At 44.8% G+C, this 18,427-nt stretch overlaps 1 protein-coding gene across 4 annotated transcripts in view; it reads left to right on the top strand.

The window, feature by feature from the left end:
* slc26a5 (solute carrier family 26 member 5) overlaps positions 1–3,312 on the top strand; it is a 102,319-nt gene extending 99,007 nt beyond the window's left edge. For all 4 annotated transcript variants that reach the window (XM_038811575.1, XM_038811572.1, XM_038811573.1 and 1 more), the window contains one exon: positions 242–3,312. In XM_038811575.1, coding sequence (XP_038667503.1) covers positions 242–393 — 152 coding nt within the window. In that variant the 3' untranslated portion in view covers positions 394–3,312. The remainder of the gene's footprint in view (positions 1–241) is intronic.
* The last annotated feature ends 15,115 nt before the right edge of the window (positions 3,313–18,427 follow it).

Raw genomic sequence — 18,427 nt, 5'->3', positions numbered from 1 at the left:
ACATTTATCAGTATTTATGAAAACAGCGCCCGGTGCAGACTCGATGGGCCGAATGGCTTCCTCCTCTACTTTCTCAGAATTGCACTCAAAAGTATTGTTCAAGATTGTTGCCTGTGTCAAACAACTTCACCATCTACTCTATCTATAAATTGTTATCTTTTACGTTTAGAACCCTCTAGAATCTGTACAATGTAAGACACCGAAATTGATTTTTTAAAATCTATTTTGTTTTTACTGGCAGAGTCCGTTGTGGAAGATCTGAATAGATTGGATTTTTTTGAGAAATCAGTTACAAGAGATCTTCTATTTCATTCTGTACATGATGCTGTTCTTCATTGTCAGAATTTAGCATCTTTTGGCGACGGCTCCTTCACAGAAAGGTCCGACTCTTGAACTGACTGATTTGTTGAAATAAAATCATTACATAGAGTTTTGAAACAGACCATCTGGAAGCTAGAAGAGCTGCAGAAAATATCAGCATTTTCAAGAATGGTAGCTGTTACAAGTATATTAAATCAGGAAATTGACCCATCAAAGACTAGTTGAAGCATTTGTGCCAGGCCTATGGATTTTAACTTTTATTCAGTATGGTTAGAGCTTGAGATATGACTAACATCTATAGCACTTGGTAACTTTGAGTAATCATTTTTTTCTGAGCTGTTTTCTTAACTTACTTTCATGCATATTTATGTATGCAAAGTTTGTCTCACAGAAATTATTGCTTCTCTCTATTGCTGCTTTTTGTTTTCCCCATCATTGCCCAAAATTCAGCTAGGTCTCTTTGTTTGAGAAATACCTTCATGGAATTTGAGCTGAATGGATGAACTAGCCTGACGTTATCAAACAAAAGCTCCCCATCCCTATCCATGCTCTCATAGGTGTGGGGAGAGTCTGGAATCCAGTTCAAAGTGGCACTTTTAGTTCAAAGCTAAGTTCCAGTGTTGTAAGACTTCTTACTGTGCCCACCTCAGTCCATGCCGGCATCTCCGCATCAAGTCCCATAAATATCACAATAGACACATCTTCAGCTAAGTCTTGTAGATTTTTAATAGGTGACTGCCTCTGCAGCTTAACTCCCTCCTCCATTCAACGGCACATACCACCCAGAACCCATCTGTACTTTGCTGTATCATGCACAAAGTAGATTTGTATTCCCACTTTTTCCTGTCCTGTATCCACAAATCACCATTGTCATCTGTAAAAGGATTAATGTTAACTAGAAAACTGTAATCTGCTGCACGATAATTCCCAAATATAGTTTCATTTGTTCACTCTCACTTTTAGTGTTTTTGTAACATATGTTATAATGTCCCATGGAACTGTGATGATAAAAATATGGATTATTTACCCAAATTGTATACCGTTCCTTTTTCTTCTTTCTGCATTTTAAGCTGCACTGTATATTTCATCCCATTCTCTGAGACAATAAGCAGACGCCTTGTTCGTATGCTCCTGCCTATCCCTTGTTTCTCATTTAGGTGATGAAGAAAAGCAGTACTCCACTTCCCATTTCCTCTTAGTTTGAAGTAATGACATTGAATCCACTTTTGGGGACTGGGCGATTGACTGACTTTTCCCCTCTTACCTAGTCAAGGGATACTGAAGCTAGTCATACTGTCCTACTGCCTATCCCAGCTTAGGTCAGATAACTCGTATCATGCATAAAATACAGGCTTTTTATGATCAGTATGGCTATGCTAACCAAGATATCAGGACGTTGCCATATAGATGCCAGCTTGGGTGCAATAATACATTTGCTTTCATTGAAATAGGGTAAATGGAATTGATGTTGCTCTGAAGTATAGTCATCTTTTTTAAAACTGTGAAACCTTATCAGAATGTCTAATCTGTGAAGCTATTTTTCATCAATCAGGATTTCAGAAGTTTATTCTTGGAGTCATTTTGCATTTCAAATTTTACAGCCTAAATTAGCTGTACAATATTGGTATAATTGTACAAAACATTAGTGTTACTTAAAATGCAAATACAAGAATCAATAAAAATGGAAAAGATTGTGTATTCCACACATTTTCAGCAATGATGGGTAGGTGATCCAAAAGAAGTCCATTTTAGTTGCTGGAGCTAAAACATTTTTCACAAACTGCTTCTCTTACTTTTTTGCTCTGTTCTAATGCTATTTATTGTCCTTGATGGACGTAACATTTTCTTCTTGCAAGCAATGTGTATTCAACTGACCTTGGTTACCACTATAGCCTGAGAATTGATGAGGCTTTGTTTTTTTGTGGACAAAAAATTGAACTGGATGAACTACCTTGTTAATGTTTTGAAACCATGACTGAAAATAGGTTGATTCTTCTGTAATGTGCTTTTTAAAGTAGAGGAAGTCTCAAATTGAGAAATCAAAAATCGTATTTAATGATAACCAATGTAAGATTTGTGACTAGTTCAGTTGAGGAAAGATCAAGGATCAAGAGTGACGGTGGTTATTTTCTAACGTAAAACAAATAATGATTTGACATTGAGACACAGATTTACCCAAAAGCAAGTAATAACTTCTTGTGCATCCTTTCTAACAAGTGCAACTCGAATTGTTCCACTGTTGCTTATCATTAAAAAAAAAATTAAGCCTGTGTTTTTATACCTTTTCCAAATTGTCTACTTGGCGGATCAGATAACTGGTGTAAGTTCCAGCAGACTGCTGTTTTGCTCTTTAATCTTGCTTATCTGTCATTGTTATTCAGTTTCCTTCAAAAGTACAGTATTTCTATGGAACAGTAACCAGCTCCCTGATTCTTTTCTCTTCAAGTAGCCTAGAGAGTAAGCAAAAGCCACCATGCATCTTATTTTGACCAGGTTTAACATTGATCTTTGCTGGAGTGGTGCAATGAATGCATTCCTCAGTCAGCTATCTAACGCTAGTTAATCTACGTGTAATTTTGTTTCAATGGACCAGGACAAGATATCCTTAATTTATTATTCATACTTTAAACTAAATTCTCACTTGCAAAGTCTGATCTTAATCTGCCCTAAAAGCAAGAATTAAAATCCATACTTAAATCCAAATTCTTTCAGTTTTGAGAGTTGGTGACTTCCTTGATATCAACCATTTTAACAATCCAGGACCTTTTTATTTGTCTCGATTTGCTCTGACACCTGGACACAGTGTAACAATGCAGAATATGTTGGCCATACAAGAGTATAACAAACTCTGGAACTGTATTTATTTTGGTTATTGTACCATACAAATTCCTCATGAATGTATAATACAGTCGTAAATTGTATGATTTGACATGCAATTTAATGTTTTTTGACTGGTATTTTTGTACTAAATATAAAAGATTAGTATTGCAAGCTGTGTTTCTGTGCTACTTTATTTCTATGTTTTTATTTTATATAGGTTAAATTTATTTTTTGTAGTTGCCAATTCGGACAATTACAAATTAAAGATTGCCAAAAGTAGCAACTCCTCAGGTTTTCCACATGCGCATTCTGCCTAGCCTCTAATTTACTTGTTTAATTAAAAGATCTAATTCCCTATTCTTCCGACTGCTGGGAGGGTTTAGTGTCTTGGCCTCATAACAAGTGATTCAAAAATTACCAAACTGAATGGAGAATGATAGCATACTTTAGTCCCATCTTAGACAAATAATTGATGCAATTAATGGGCAGCCGAAGGAAAAAGGAGGTACTTCTTTTTTTTTTAAGGTGAATTTATTTAGGTGTTACATTAACAAAGAACATAACACGGTGGCACAGTTGGTAGCACTACCGTCTCACAGCCCCAGGGACCTGGGTTCAATTCCGGCCTCCAGTGACTGTGTGCAGTTTGCACTTTATCACTGGGTCTGCGTGGGTTTCCTCCGGGTGCTCCGGTTTCCTCCAGGTCAGGTGGATTGGCCATGCTAAATTGTCCCTTAGCGTCCAAAAGGTTGGGTGGGGTTACGGGGCTAGGGTGGGAAGGTGTGGGCTTAGGTGGGGTGCTCTTTCCAAGTGCCGGTGAACACTGCCTTGGGTGACTGTCTGTGTGAAGTTTGCACATCCTCCCCATGTCTGTGTGGGTTTCCTCTGAGTGCTCTGGTTTCCTCCCATAGTCAAAAGATGTGTAGGTTTGGGCAACACGGTGGTGCAGTGGTTAGCACTGCTACTTCACGGCGCCGAAGTCCCAGGTTCGATCCCTGCTCTGGGTCACTGTCCATGTGGAGTTTGTACAATCTCCCTGTGTTTGCGTGGGTTTCGCCCCCACAACCCAAAGATGTGCAGGGTAGGTGGATTGGCCACGCTAAATTGCCCCTTAATTGGAAAAAATTAATTGGGTACTCTAAAAAATTTTTTTTTAAAGATGTGTATGTTGGATGGGTTACAGGGATAGGTTGGGGAGGTGGCCCTGGGTGGGTGATCTTTCAGATGGTTGGTGCAGACTCAGTGGGCTGAATGGTCTCCTGCACTGTGGGGATTCTATCATAGACGACACACCATGCAGCAGGATGTCGACAACGTAAAAGGTGGTCCTTTACCAGGGAAAGTGCACTTTCGAATGCAAGAATTCCCTCAAGCGCTTCCACCGTTCTCCTAAGGATACCTTACATATCTTCAAAGTGAGCCCTTAACGATCTGTGTTGAAGAGCCGAGACTCTGATCCAAAACAACATGTTCAATCACGGCTGTAATAATTCCAGGAGGTGCAGAGTGAAAGGCCAAACTGGTTTATCTTAAACTAAAAATAAAGCCGCTACTGCGGTACACAAAACAAATGTTCCAGCCCAGGATTATCAGAAACAGCCGGTCCAGGTTTGGGAGCTACATTTAAAGGTCCCATTAATGAGCCCCAGCTAGGTAGACTTCCATCTGCTCTCCATGGGAACTCTTATTCTACGAAGCCCATGTGGAGGTCATTCAGCATTCTGCCATGGTCCTCGTGAGGGTTATCACATCCCTTCCACCCTCAAGTCCAAATCATCCCCCTCACTTTGAGGCCTCTTTCATCGCTTGGTACAAGGCCTTGAGTGACAGCATGTGGAGCCAGATCGGGGGTGTGAAGCGGACTTGGGATTGACGCTTCGTTATTGAGCACACACGACCACTGATGGAGGCTCGTCTTTGGTGCTGACTTCCGGCTGAGGATCAGTCTCCTCAGTGGCATCCGAACTTGCATTGCCAGTGGGGGGGGGGGGGTGGGAACAACTCTCCAATCTCTGCTTTCCACCATACCCTGTGGTTCGCTTGCCAGAGGTAGTTGCAATGGGCGTCAAGACATAGATTGCAACATGCTGCAATCATGTTTTGGACTTTGTAAGACACTGGACTTGTCTTTACCAGCACAACCCCTGGGATCCATCTCCAAGGTTCTGCACATAAGCGGCATCTCCTGTTCTGAAGGTCTTTTCATTTCTTCTAGTGTCATCGTTCCTTTTTTTGGGTCTTTCGCTTGGACCAGCCCCCCAACCTCAGGTTGCACATTTGTTGTCCCATTCACAATTCCGCTGATGTTACTCCCGTCCTGTGCGGCATGGTTCTACAATCAAAGAGGAACTGGGTCAATTTTGTATCCAGGGAACCAGCAGGCTGTTTCTTCATTCCGGTTTTGAATGTTTGAACTGCTCATATGGCCAGGCCATTACATAATGGATGATATGTCACAGTGTTTAATGCCATTCAACTTCATAAATGCCTGGAGTTCTCCACTGGTAATGGGGAAATTACCATTATTGGATACGAGGACCTCTGGTATGCCGTGGGTACAGAAGCTTTGCCACAGTTTTTCTATTGTTGCATGAAGTTGTGGAGGACGTGCAATGTGCTTCCAACCATTTTTAGTGGGCATCGACCATAATAGGGAATATTAATCCCAAGAATGGGCCAGTGAAGTCCACGTGCACCCGTGCCAATTGTCTTTCTGGCCATTCCCATGGGTGCAAAGAGGCTGAAGGTGAGATCATCTGGTTCTCCTCTCCTTAGGAGCACTGCTTCACCAGATTCCCAATGTCTGTATTGATACCTGGGCCATCCGATGTAGCTCCTTACGAATATTTTCATCTTGGATACCCCAGGGTGTCCATTGTGTAATCCCGTCAGAATTGGGCGGCAACCTGGGCGGGGGCTGACTACTCTGACTCCCCAAAGGGGAATGAGGCCATCCACCCAGCTCTTGCCATTTACAGGAAGGGCTTCATGTCATCCTCTGATTCCGCAACTGTAACTCCACTCTGGCAAGTGCGCAGTCAATTCTGGCCCCGCAAGCCCCAGTGTCACAATACAAGTGAATTGACCAATAATTCTTATAAATATTTCTGAAGTTCACGGCACCGAGGACCCGAGTTTGTACATTCTCCCCGTGTCTGTGTGAGTCTCACCCACACAATCCAAAGATGTGCAGGTTAGATTGATTAGCCATGTTGAATTGGAAAAAAATAATTGGATACTCTAAATTTATATAAATAAATAAAAATTTGCAAGTCTTTGGCCCTTGGCTGCCCGATAATTACAGTCACTGGGTTTGTAAATTGAAACGCAATTACTGTTTATTTATACCATGAACTATCGTGAAATATGCAGCAAATACAACCAGATAACAACAAAGTTAATACCCCCTTTAACTGCCCCACCCTCTATCCACCCACCCTCTACCCACACACACAAGACAGTCGAACACAGAGGGGGAAGAAGGGATAACAATTAAAAGGATGAAGGGCAACAGACAAGAGTCTTTGCTTGCAATGGTGGTTCTTTAGCACACTTGCTGATTAAAGTCTCTGGTTTGTAGCCAATAAAGGTCTTTCTTGCAGAGTCAGTCATTTGGGGTCCTTGTAGTTTGGAAAGATAGTTCAGTTCTCACAGGCAGCAGGCTTTCTGGAGAGACAATCACCACCTGTTATCATGGAGAGCACAGCTTTTTGGGCCAATTCATTGGCCACCAGCCAATCAATCAAACCGAATCCCAGCCAGTCTCGGTCATTGGTGCCAGACAGTCTGGTTTGAACCAGCACAGACTAACACAGTGGTATTTCATGTATCTACTTGAGTTAAAGGCACCGGCCACTGCAGCCTTCTGCTTGAATTAAAGATACAGGCTGCCTTAAAGCCACCGTCCATAACTCATCCATGGATCAAAAATGTAATGACAAAAAAAAAGAGAAAATAAGGGAATAAACAAGAAGCAACCTTACACCACTAAGAATAATACAGAACAATTTTGCCAGTTCTTTTGGGTCCATACTCGAATCTGCTTCACAGATACTGGAAAGATATCCATCAAGTTCAAGATCATGATAATTTCTTTCAGTGCCGGCAGAAGGGCCAAGCTTGTGGGCAGTGGGAGGCAACTCAAGGCATCCGCATTGACAATGTGTGTTCCTGGGCGGTTCTCGAGAGAGTATTCATATGCCACTAACAATAATGCCCAAGGTTGGATCCAAGCTGAGACAATGGGGTGAATCACTTTATCCTCTTTGAAAAGGCTCAGCAGGGGTTTTTGGTCTGTTACGATTGAGAAATGTCGGCCATAGATATGTGGGTGGAATTTCTTCACCCCAAAAATAACAGCCAATGGGTTAGCCCTGCTGCCTCACGGCGCCGAGGTCCCAGGTTCGAGCCCGGCTCTGGGTCACTGTCCATGTGAAGTTTGCACATTCTCCCCGTGTTTGCGTGGGTTTCGCCCCCACAACCCAATGATGTGCAGGCTAGGTGGATTGGCCATGCTAAAATGCCCCTTAATTGGAAAAAATTAATTGGGTACTCTAAATTTATAAAAAATAAAATAACAGCCAATCCGTGCTTTTCAATTTGAGAATAGTGTATTTCCGCAACTGCCAAGAATCTTGATGCATATGCTATAGGTCTCTCTGTGCCAGCATCCCATCGATGGGAAAGGACTGCCCCAACTCCATATGGAGAAGCACCACATGTTAAGACTAGTTTTCTCTTGGGGTGGACGTAAGCCAGGATGTTTAATGATAGTAGCAGCTGCTTCACCTTGGCGAAGTCTTCGTCCTGCAGTGCCCGCCACAACCATTTCAGATTTGTTTTAACAGTGTGTGCAGGGGTGACAATAAAGTGGCCAAGTTTGGGGTACATTTTCCACAGTAGTTTACGAGGGCGAGGAGAGATTTTCTAAAATCCTGACTGAAGAGTCTTTCCAGATTAACAGGTAAGTCGGCACCTAATAGCAGCGCTGGAATGTTTTGTACTTTACCTCATGCTCAGCGATTTTCAGATTAGCTAATGACTCAAAGTTGTTCTGTCCAACAAAGCAAGTAGTGAAACAATTGCCAGAACTAGAAGGGAACATTTCATAATCAGTGCAGAAAGAATGCAAGAGGTTTACTTTACAAAATTTTAAATTATATTTTAATATTGATTATATTTGGCCTACGAAACCAGCATCTGATAGAAATTGAGTTCTGTACAATAAATATCAATGTCACTTTGTTACTGCCAGACAAATTGTGCGAGAATGGCTTTAATCCCAGATATTGAGACCGTGACTGACTGATTTATCAGATGTAATGGTTCCAATGAAAGATCAAGGGCGAGATTCTCCGAACCCCCGCCGAGTCGGAGAATCGCTGGGGGTCCGGCTGCTGAATTCTCCGGCGCTGGTTTTCGGGTGGGGATCACACCACACCGGTCAGGGGCCGTTGGCAGCGGCCCCTCCCTGCAATTTTCCGGGCCATAGATAGATTGATAGATAGATATGTTTGAAAAGTTTCAATGAACCCTTTTGGTTTTTAAACATTTTTACTTTGTCTCATTTCTACAAGCCCCCTGCAGATAGTCAAACATCACTTTTGAAACTAAATAGCACTGGATTCGTACCATTATCCAGTGGAGTGCAGGAGGGTGGGACACTGGCTCATGTACAAAATCCAAGCTACATTCCTTTCGCAACTTCACTTGCAAAACATGCACCAAACAGTATTGTTACATATGGAGGCCATTTGGCCCGTTGTGTCTGTGCTAGCTCTCCTTAAGGGTAATTTACCTGGTGCCGCTACCCTGTCTTGTGCCCCTGCACATTCCTTCATAGAATCAGGAGTAAAATTATTTCCTGAAAGGGGGGTAGGGGAGGAGGAAGGAAAGTAACAACTTAGATTAATTATCAAAACACTTATTTTGGTTAAGATGAGGTAAATTGACGTGCTGTGAAGGATTCTGACAAAGAATCAACAGGAGACTATGCCGAAGTGAGACCCAGATCGAAGGAGCAGATTGCCTTATGAGGAAATGGGCTTGCTTCTACTGGAGTTTAGAAGAGTCAGGGGTGATTTGATTGAAGTAGATATGATCCAGAATGGTTTTGACCAGGTGGATGTGGAAAGGATGTTTCCTCTTGTCGGTGAGTCCAGAACCAGGGGGACACGGTTTTAAAATGAGCAGTCACCCTTTTAGGACAGAGAAGAGGAGAACTTATTTTCTCAGAGGGTTGTATGACTTTGGAATTCTCTATCTCAGAAAGTGGTGGCAATGGGTGTCACTGAACATTACTAAGACAGAGGTAGATAGATTCTCATTAGGCAAGGGAGTTAAAGGTTGTCGGGGATAGATGGGAATGAAGAACTTGAAACACAACCAGATTAACCATGATATTATCAAATAGCAGAGCAGGCTCGAGGGGCCGAATGGTCTGCTTCTGCTCCTATTTTTTATGTTCAAGTGTTTTTTTTTTTAGAAAATTCAATTCTCAACTGCTAGTTGTAAGATGCAACTGCATTAAAACATTTTCAATTTTCACTAGATATTTTCTGGGGATCAGTTTTTAGATAGAGGATGTTTTAGACCAGGCACTTACGTTGATGGCCTTATCTTGATACCAGACCCACAGGAATGTGGTTAACTCTTAAAATGCTCTCTGAAATGATCTAGCAAGTCACCCTGCTGTATCACAATTGCTAAAAAGTCTCCTGCAGTAATTCAAGAAAGCAGCTCACCATTGCCTTCTCAAGGGCAATTAAGGATGGGCAATAAATGCTGGCCTAGTCAGCGGCATCCACACCCCATGAATGAATATTAAAAATTGAAGAGCAAGCATACCTCTGCACGTTTTAACTCAACCAGCTATTCCTTGACATGTCTTGCTGCCTGGTTGATACTTTGGAAGTATAATGCTGAAAAACAATCTCAGGAAGTTCCATTTCACTGAAGAGACCTCAGTCTAACTCACATCCAAAAATCTGCCCCAAAAACTCTGCACGTTTTACAGCTGCAACAAATGATAACAGTAGCTGAGATAATCCACAACATTCTAAAACATCATACTTGAAACAGCCCACGACATTCTTAGAGAAGAAATCAATTTGCCCTATCGCCCAATGTTAACAGATCCTTAAAAAAATTCCACGGCCCAGATCTGTCTTCATTCAAAAACTAATCAGCATTTCCTTGGGTCATGCACTTTCTGTGTACCAGTTTAATTGAAATCTTAGTTTTTTGAGATACAGACTAACAAATAGAGATGGAAACATAAGTTCTGCCACTGAAGGTGGAAGAGGTAATGAAATTAAATAATATAAATCATGCTGATTTATGCTACAAACAGTAAGTGATCAAAGCAACAAATATTTTGGATTGTAACGTAGGCTGTGTAATACAGAACACGCCCAGTGGCCCTGTTGTGCTAAATCTTTTGATGAGTAATTCTGAATGTGATCTCCACTATCAAAACAGTAATTTACAGCGACTGGCTTCTTTACCAGATTCTCCAGCCTCCATACCCTAGCTGGATTGGAGGCAAAGGAGCTTGACTTATATTTCTCCAGCTCACTAGCCAGGCATTAGACCCGATCGGGGGCCAGACCCCATTGGAGCCCCCCCGCTCCCCCCCCCCCCCCCCCCCCCCCCCCCCCCCGGTGAAGGAGCCCCCCCCCCCACCCACAGGCCGCCCCCGAGTGTTCCCGCTAAGTTGCCGCCGGCAGCGACCAGGGGTGAACAGCGCCGGCGGGACTCTGTCGTGTTGGAGCGGCCACTCGGCCCACCCGGGCTGGAGAATCGGCAGCCCCGCCGATTCCAACGGCCCATGGCTGGCGCCGCACCAAACGCGCTGGCACAAATGGCGCCAATTCCCCGCACCTCGGAGAATCACGCGCCGGCGTTGGAGCGTCGTGGCGCGGTTGCGGCGATTCTCCAGCCCGGCATGAGGCTCGGAGAATCGCCCCCAGTGGTGATGTGTTGGGTAAGCTGGGTCTACAAGGACTGCGTTTACTGCAGTGGTGAGAGAGACAGGCTTCCAACACTTGAAGAAATGCAACTCGATTTTATTGAACAATTAACTATAATACATGCCTTAACTGTGGGTTGATACTATGCTGACTTGACTGGAGACCTGAGGCTAACCTGACCAGACTATCTTACTTCCACATGGTGTTTGTTCTAATTGCTGCTCACGAGCTCTGACTGTCTCAGAGGCTGGATCCCGAGAGAGCGGGAAAACTAGTGCCCTCTGGCTTTATAGTGGTCGTGTCCTGTCTGGTGATTGGCTGAAAGGTTAGAAATATAACGGGCTTTGAGCAAATGAAAGGGGGAAGATAATAAGATGGCCACCTACAAAGGAAACATGGACACTTGCAAAGACTCGAGGGAAATATGGCCAATACAGGATTCAGGCAAACTCAGAGCCCAAATGTATATTTACTAACAAAGAATCAGACAGTATTGAAACCCCGAGCCAATTTGCATTCTAATGGCCCTTTTCCCCAGGACAAAGGACTTGTACTCAGGTATCAGATACAATTCCAGACACATCGGCGCCACTCCCTTCACCCAGGAAGCCCAAACAGCCAAGGTCAATGACCGCTCGGGACACGCCCAGCCGTCATGGCACCTGCCCCTTTATTGGCTCAAATCGAAGGCAGTAATCAAAGCCTGCCGAATTATTGGGTCCAAAGCTAAGGACCGCCCAAAAGAGCGCGAAACCCCCAAAGGATAAAGAGAGACACTGCCACGTATTGGATCTCTTTTGGCCCTGGCATACCGGCACTCTTCGGCCTGGCCTATACCTGAAGCCAACTGCAGCACCACGACCAGAAGCAAGTTCAAGATCAACAATCGCTACCAGGTGGATGAGCCCAGCAGAACCGAAGTTACTTCTCCAGACCCAGCCACTCCAGATCCGAACAAAGGCCTTGTTCCTCTGCCAAAGCCGGGTGCCTGAAGTTAAGTACAGGTTGTTGTAGTGTTAGGTATAATTTAGCTTGTAGTGTTTTTATGTTGCATGTGTGAGTTAATCTTGTGTGTAAATAAACTATTATTAAACTTGAACTAACTGACTGGTAGTTGGGTCTTTGATCAATATCTGGTTGAACTTTGTGGTGGTATCATTTGATACCTGGCGACTCTGAAAGCAATATCCTCATTAATAACTGTCAGACTAATATCTGACTAAAGTAGACACCCCAGGACGAGCAACATTATTGGCGTCTCCGGTGCTAATTGGCAACATTATTGGTGACGCTGGTGGAATAGTATTCCACTCATTAAAAAGGGCAACAAAACATAAAGGGCTGTGACATGGTGGAGGGCAAGGGATATTAAATGATGCCTTTGTGGTACAGGGCCAAAGAGAATGGCAAAGGGACAAGAAACAAAAGTGTCTCGAGTGGGTGCGAATGGCAGGCAGATGGGATCCAAACACAGAATAAATGCTTTAAGAGATGTCAGAAAAAAAAACAAGCCAGCAAAATAAAATGCGGGCAGAAGTTTTGATCTAAAGTTGTTGAACTCCACGTTGAGTACAGAAAGCTGTATAGTGTCCAGTCAAAAGACTTGGGCGCGATTCTCCCAAAGGGAGACTAAGTGCCGACGCCGGAGTGAAACCCTGAATGTTTCACTCCGGCGTCAGAGGCCGCTCCTCGCCCCCATTCTCCCTCCTTGGGGCTAGGAGCGGCAATGCGCGAATCTCGGGCGCCGGGCCTTGACGCTTGCGTCAAAGCGGCGCGCCTAGAATGACGTGGCCGGCGGCGCCTAAGTGACGTCAGCCGCTTATGTACAGGTTGGCTGGCTCCAACCCGCGCATGCGCCGTTGCCGTCTTCCCCTCCGTTGCCCCGCAAGACATGGCGGCTTGATCTTGCGGGGCGGCGGAGGGGAAAGAGTGAGTCTCTTAGAGACGCCGGCCCGACGATCGGTGGGCACCGATCCGATCACGGGCCAGATATCTGACAAGCACGCCCGTGGTGCTCGATCCTCTCTCCACCCCCCACAGGCCCCACACCTACCTGTCGCACGATGTTCACGCCGGCAGCGACCAGGTGTGGTTGCCGCCAGCATGCAACGGTCGGGATCGCTCGGCCCATCCGGGCCAGAGTTTTTCCCGGCGACCGGCGATTCTCCGAGCGCGTGTCGCAAAACGTGACACGCCATTTTGGGGGGGTGGGAGAATCGTGGGGGGTGCCAGGGCGGCGTGGTGTGATTCGCCTGGCCCTCCCGCGATTCTCCCCCTCGGCGTGGGCAGCGGAGAATCGCGGCCGAGGTGCTGTCTCAAGCTTGTTTTGAGTTTCATTAGAACACTGTAGCAGGTCAATGTCAGGAAGATTAAAGTGCAAGAAAGGTGGAGAATTACAATGACAGGCAATTTAGGGGCCATGCTTGCAAACTAAACAGAGGTGTTCCACAAAGCAGTCATCCGGTCTGTGTTTGGCCTTCTCAATATAGAGACCAAATTGTGAGCAGTAAATACAAATTGAAAGAAATGCAGATATGTCATGATTCACTTTGAAGGCGTATTTGTGGCTTTGAATGGCGAGAAGGCAAGTGTTGCATCTTCTGCGATTGCATGAAAAGGTGGCGTAGGAAAGGGGTGACTGAGGAATAGACCAGGGTGATGTTTATATCTGTATCTTGGCACCGACATAAACTCAACAGGCTGACCACAAACTCAGATCCAACTGGTTTGTTCATAACTTTTAGCTCCCTGTTGACAGTTCCCTCGGAATGCTGAAAGGGGGATGGAAAGATGTGCTGGGTGTGGTGACATCATGCTGGAGTTGGTGGAATGGGAGAGGATTATTGCTGAATGTGAAGGCTGGTCGACTTCAGCTGGCATTATGTCGAGGGAAAACGTGCACGTGGTGGCTCCCACTAGGGTACTGTCCTTTTAATCCTTTTCGCATTATTTCAGCAGATATTTTCATTAAAAAATTCACTTGTTTAATGGAATAATATATCTACATACCTGAAATGCCTAAAAAGCCCAGGGAGAAAAAGCCTGAAAGTAGAATTTTGTCGTCTGAATCAGAGGTTACTCTGGTCTTGTTGGTGGAGAAAGTGGCAGAGGCAGCCTCTGTGACTCTGGCCAATCTACTAACAGCAGAGATGCTTACTAACACCTTGGCGTCAGAATTTGACAAACGCTGGAGGGTTGTGTCAGGGGACCTCCTTGAATTGATGGAAGAGGTCTTGGCACCCATTCATTTGGAGCTGGAGAGGATCAATGAAATGGTCAAAGTGCATGCTGACAGGATACAAGGGAGGGAGGTAGCCCTTTCAAGGCTTAGTGACCAGATTGCCTCTTTGGAAGCAGATATGGCTCTGATGACCAATGCGAATAAAGCACTGAAGGCAAAAGTGAATGATTTGGAGAATAATTCCAGGAGGCAAAATATCTGAATTGTGGGTTGCCAGGTGGAATGAAAGGCCCAACCCCCACAGAGTATTTTATGATGATTTTTGGGAAGATGGTGCGGGAGGGTAGGCTCATGTCCGCTCCCGAGCTGGACCGAGCCCACTGGACTCGTGGACAGAAGCCTTGTATCGGCAAACCACATCTGGGGATATTGCCTTTTCACCTTGCCAGATCTAGCTTTTGTTATCTGGGAATTTGGGTTGCCCGTGATTGGGCCTCGTTTGATAAATTAAATTATACTAGTCTGGTTAACTGGATCAAATCTGACTTACAGAAGTGGGATAACCCCCTCTGTCCTTGGTTGGCAGGGTTCAGACAATTAAGATGAATGTGCTCCTGAGATTTCAACTCCTTGGTTCCAATCTGTTAAGATACTTTCAGATTCATGATTTTTTGCGCAAGGCTTTTCCCTCTTTCCCCTTTGTACCACCCTCCTCCGTTGAAGAGGATTTTGTCTTTGACTGGGTCTGGTGGGGGATTATCGCATACATATGGGATCAGATCCTATCAGCGGAGTTCAGCTCCATTGAATGAGGTAAAGGTGAAACAGGAGGGTAAATTAGGTCCTATTCTGGATGATGAGGTCAACTCCATGTCCTCTTATGCTTGGCTTAGTCTGATCCAGTTCAAGGTAGTGCACAGGGCTCATCTGACCGGGCGAGGTGAGATATGTCTCTGGGGTGGAGTGCAGATGTGAACTAATCACACTTCTATGTTCTGGTCTGTCCAAGTTAGCAAGCTTTTGGGTCTCTCTCTTTGACACCATGTCAGGTGTACTTAATGTTGATCAGGAGCCAATTCCGCTGGTGGCCATTTTCAGGGTATCGGGCTGCAGACGGACGGAAAAGCAGATGTCCTCGCCTTTGCCTCGTTAATAGCCCGGAGACGAGTTCTGCTTGGGTGGAGGTCTCCTACTCCACCCAGTGCCTCGGCCTGGTTGGGTGACCTCACGTCATTCTCACATTTGGAGAAGGTAAAGTACACCATTAGGGAAGGTCGTAGCAGAGTTCTATTTAGGGTGGCAGCCATTCATTTCCTTTATTAAAGAGATAGTCACTGCCAGTCGTTAAAGGGTTTGTGTGCTTTTGATTGTTTTTTTAAAATATATTCTCATTAAGGCTTTTGTATATACATTAAATACAAACCAACACAAGAGTAAGAACAAACTTCATAATAAATAAATAACTACTCAAATGCCCCAACCTCCCTGGCATTTCCCTCCCCCCAAGCTGCCTTACCCAATTTAAGCCCTTTATATCACCCTCCCCCTGCTGACACCTCTATTTTCTTTGAAGTCGATTAATGGTTTCCATCCCAGGGCAAACACATCAACCAACCCTCTTATGGCAAACTTAATTTTCTCCAGTCTCAGGAACTCCGCGAGGTTTCTCACCCATACCCCAGCTTTGGCGGCACCGAGTCTCTCCACTCCAACAAAATCCGTCTCCAGGAGGTCGGATCTCCAAAATCCTTCTCCTCTATTAGGGAGGCAAAGACGTCAGTCTCTCTCACCCCCTGGGCTCCCGGGTCTTCTGACATACCAAAAATTGCAACTTCTGGACTTAGGAGGCCACCTTGACCTTCAACACCTCGGATATTACATCCACAAACCCCTGCCAGAACCCCTTTAGCTTCAGACATGCCCAAAACATGGGAACATGCTTCACCGGCCTCCCCTTGCACCACCCACACCTATCCTCCACCCCCTCAAAAAACCTTCTCATCCTGGCCACCGTCATATGTGCCCTGTGAACTACCTTAAACTGTATAAGGCTAAGCCTGGCACAAGATGAACATGCAATCACCCTCCTCAAACAACCCAGCCTCCATTCCCCCCCTCCCCCAGTTCCTCCTCCCACATCCATTTGACTTGCCCCATTGGGGCTCCCTCCCAGTCCATTAGCTCCTTGTATATCTTGGGATACCTTACCCTCACGTTACTCCTGCTTTCGATATCACCTTATCCTGCAGCCCCAGGGTGGCAAGTGGGGAAATCACAGCATCTGCTTCCTCACATAATCCTGTACCTGTAAGTACCGAAGTCCCCGAACCCGTTCCCACTGCGTAGTTCATACTCCTCCTACACAGTTCCTCAAAAAGCTGCCCCCACAAACTGCTCGACCCATGCCCATCGTCACCCGAGACCCCGCATCTAACCCCCCCCCTCGGTGCAAATCTACGATTACAGCAAATTGGTGCCCACACTGAGGCACCTTCCAACCCCAAATGCTATCACTGTCCCCACAGGCAGCCACCACCACGGAGCTCGTGGCGTACCTGGCCAACGGGAACGGTAGAGGCGCCGTCAACAATGCCCCAAAACTCGTACCCCTGCCTGAGGCTGCCTCCATCCACTCCCATGTCAACCCCTCCCCCAATACCCACTTCACAACCTGGGTTATATGCGCAGCCCAGTAATAATTCATTATATTTGGCAAGGCCCCCCCACCCGTTCCAACAGCACCTTCTTTACCTGTGGGGATATCCCCGCCCACACAAACTGAGATCAAAAGCATTAAACCTTCCTGAAAAATGATTTTGGGATGAAGATCGGGAGGTTCTGAAAACAAGAACCTCAGGATTACCGTCATTTTCACTGTCTGCACCCGCCCTGCCATTGATAGAGGGAGCACATCCACCTCTTATGCTTTTGATTGTTAATCGTGTTTTGGCATTGTAACTTGACTTAATTATTTTATATTCTTTTGTTTATAATTAAACATTTTCGATAGACATTTTTAAAAAAATGAAGGTTGGTCGGGTGGAAGGTGAGGATAAAGGGAACTAATGTGGTTCTGGGAGGAAGAAGGAACGGGAGAGGGGAATCCCCAGTTGAGGAGAAAAGAGGATATAATAGAAGACAAAAGAAGATATAATATTTGCAGTATCTAATTAGACACAACTGAGATGAATAAACTGGGAGAATCAGACAGGAGTTCGTTATTTTACTGTAAATGTTGGTTGATAGCCTATCCCCGGCAATGGAGATGGAGAAGTTGAGGAAAATTGACCATGTGAAAGAGAAAGGTGGAAACTGAAAACAAAGTCAAAAAACTTTCCTAGCTCTGGGTGAGAGCAGGACTCAGTAGCAAGTCATCAATGCACCAAAAAAGTGTGCAGGAAACCAGAGTAAGCAATGTTCCACAAAAAAGGCAGACAGGTAGCCACAGTAACATCTTTTAGTTGGAGGCAGAGTGGGTTGAATGAGAAATTTTTGTAAGAACACGTTCAGCCAGCTCATTTCTCACAACCCTCCTACTTTCCAACACAAACTAATATTGGCCTGTTTTCACCCTCAGACTTGTGCTCACTCATAAGGTCAGATCATCCACAACTTCATTGGCGATGTTATCTGTCTCTTGGCACCAATATAAGCTTATAGTTTGCTTTCCTATTTAGTAATACTTTTCACCCCACCCCTATCAAAATATTATAGTGGCAGTCCTCATCCCCAAATCATATTGCAATTTTTTCTTAATTTGACCATCTCACCTTTTCTTACACAATTTGTTCAAAATCCACATTCACCACGTTATTGATTAGTTCAACTGTTTCCTCTATTGTTGATGTCCTTCTTTCAACAAACTATCAGGGCCTGGATCCCTATCACTCTCATTACAGCCTCCATTTTACTTGCACAAATCAGAAGACCTTAAACCCAAGTTTAAGTACCTACCACATGAATAATAATCTTTATTATTGTCACAAGTAGGCTTACATTAGCACTGCAATGAAGTTACTGTGAAAAGCCCCTAGTCGCCACATTCCGGCACCTGTTCGGGTACACCGAAGGAGAATTCAGAATGTCCAAATTACCTAACAGCACATCCTTTGGGACTTTTGGGAGAAAACAGAAG

The sequence above is a fragment of the Scyliorhinus canicula genome, chromosome 11 (assembly GCF_902713615.1).
Source record: "Scyliorhinus canicula chromosome 11, sScyCan1.1, whole genome shotgun sequence".
NCBI classification, from domain to species: domain Eukaryota; kingdom Metazoa; phylum Chordata; class Chondrichthyes; order Carcharhiniformes; family Scyliorhinidae; genus Scyliorhinus; species Scyliorhinus canicula.
Note: the sequence above shows the minus strand (reverse complement) of the source record. Positions and strands in the feature narration are given on the sequence as shown.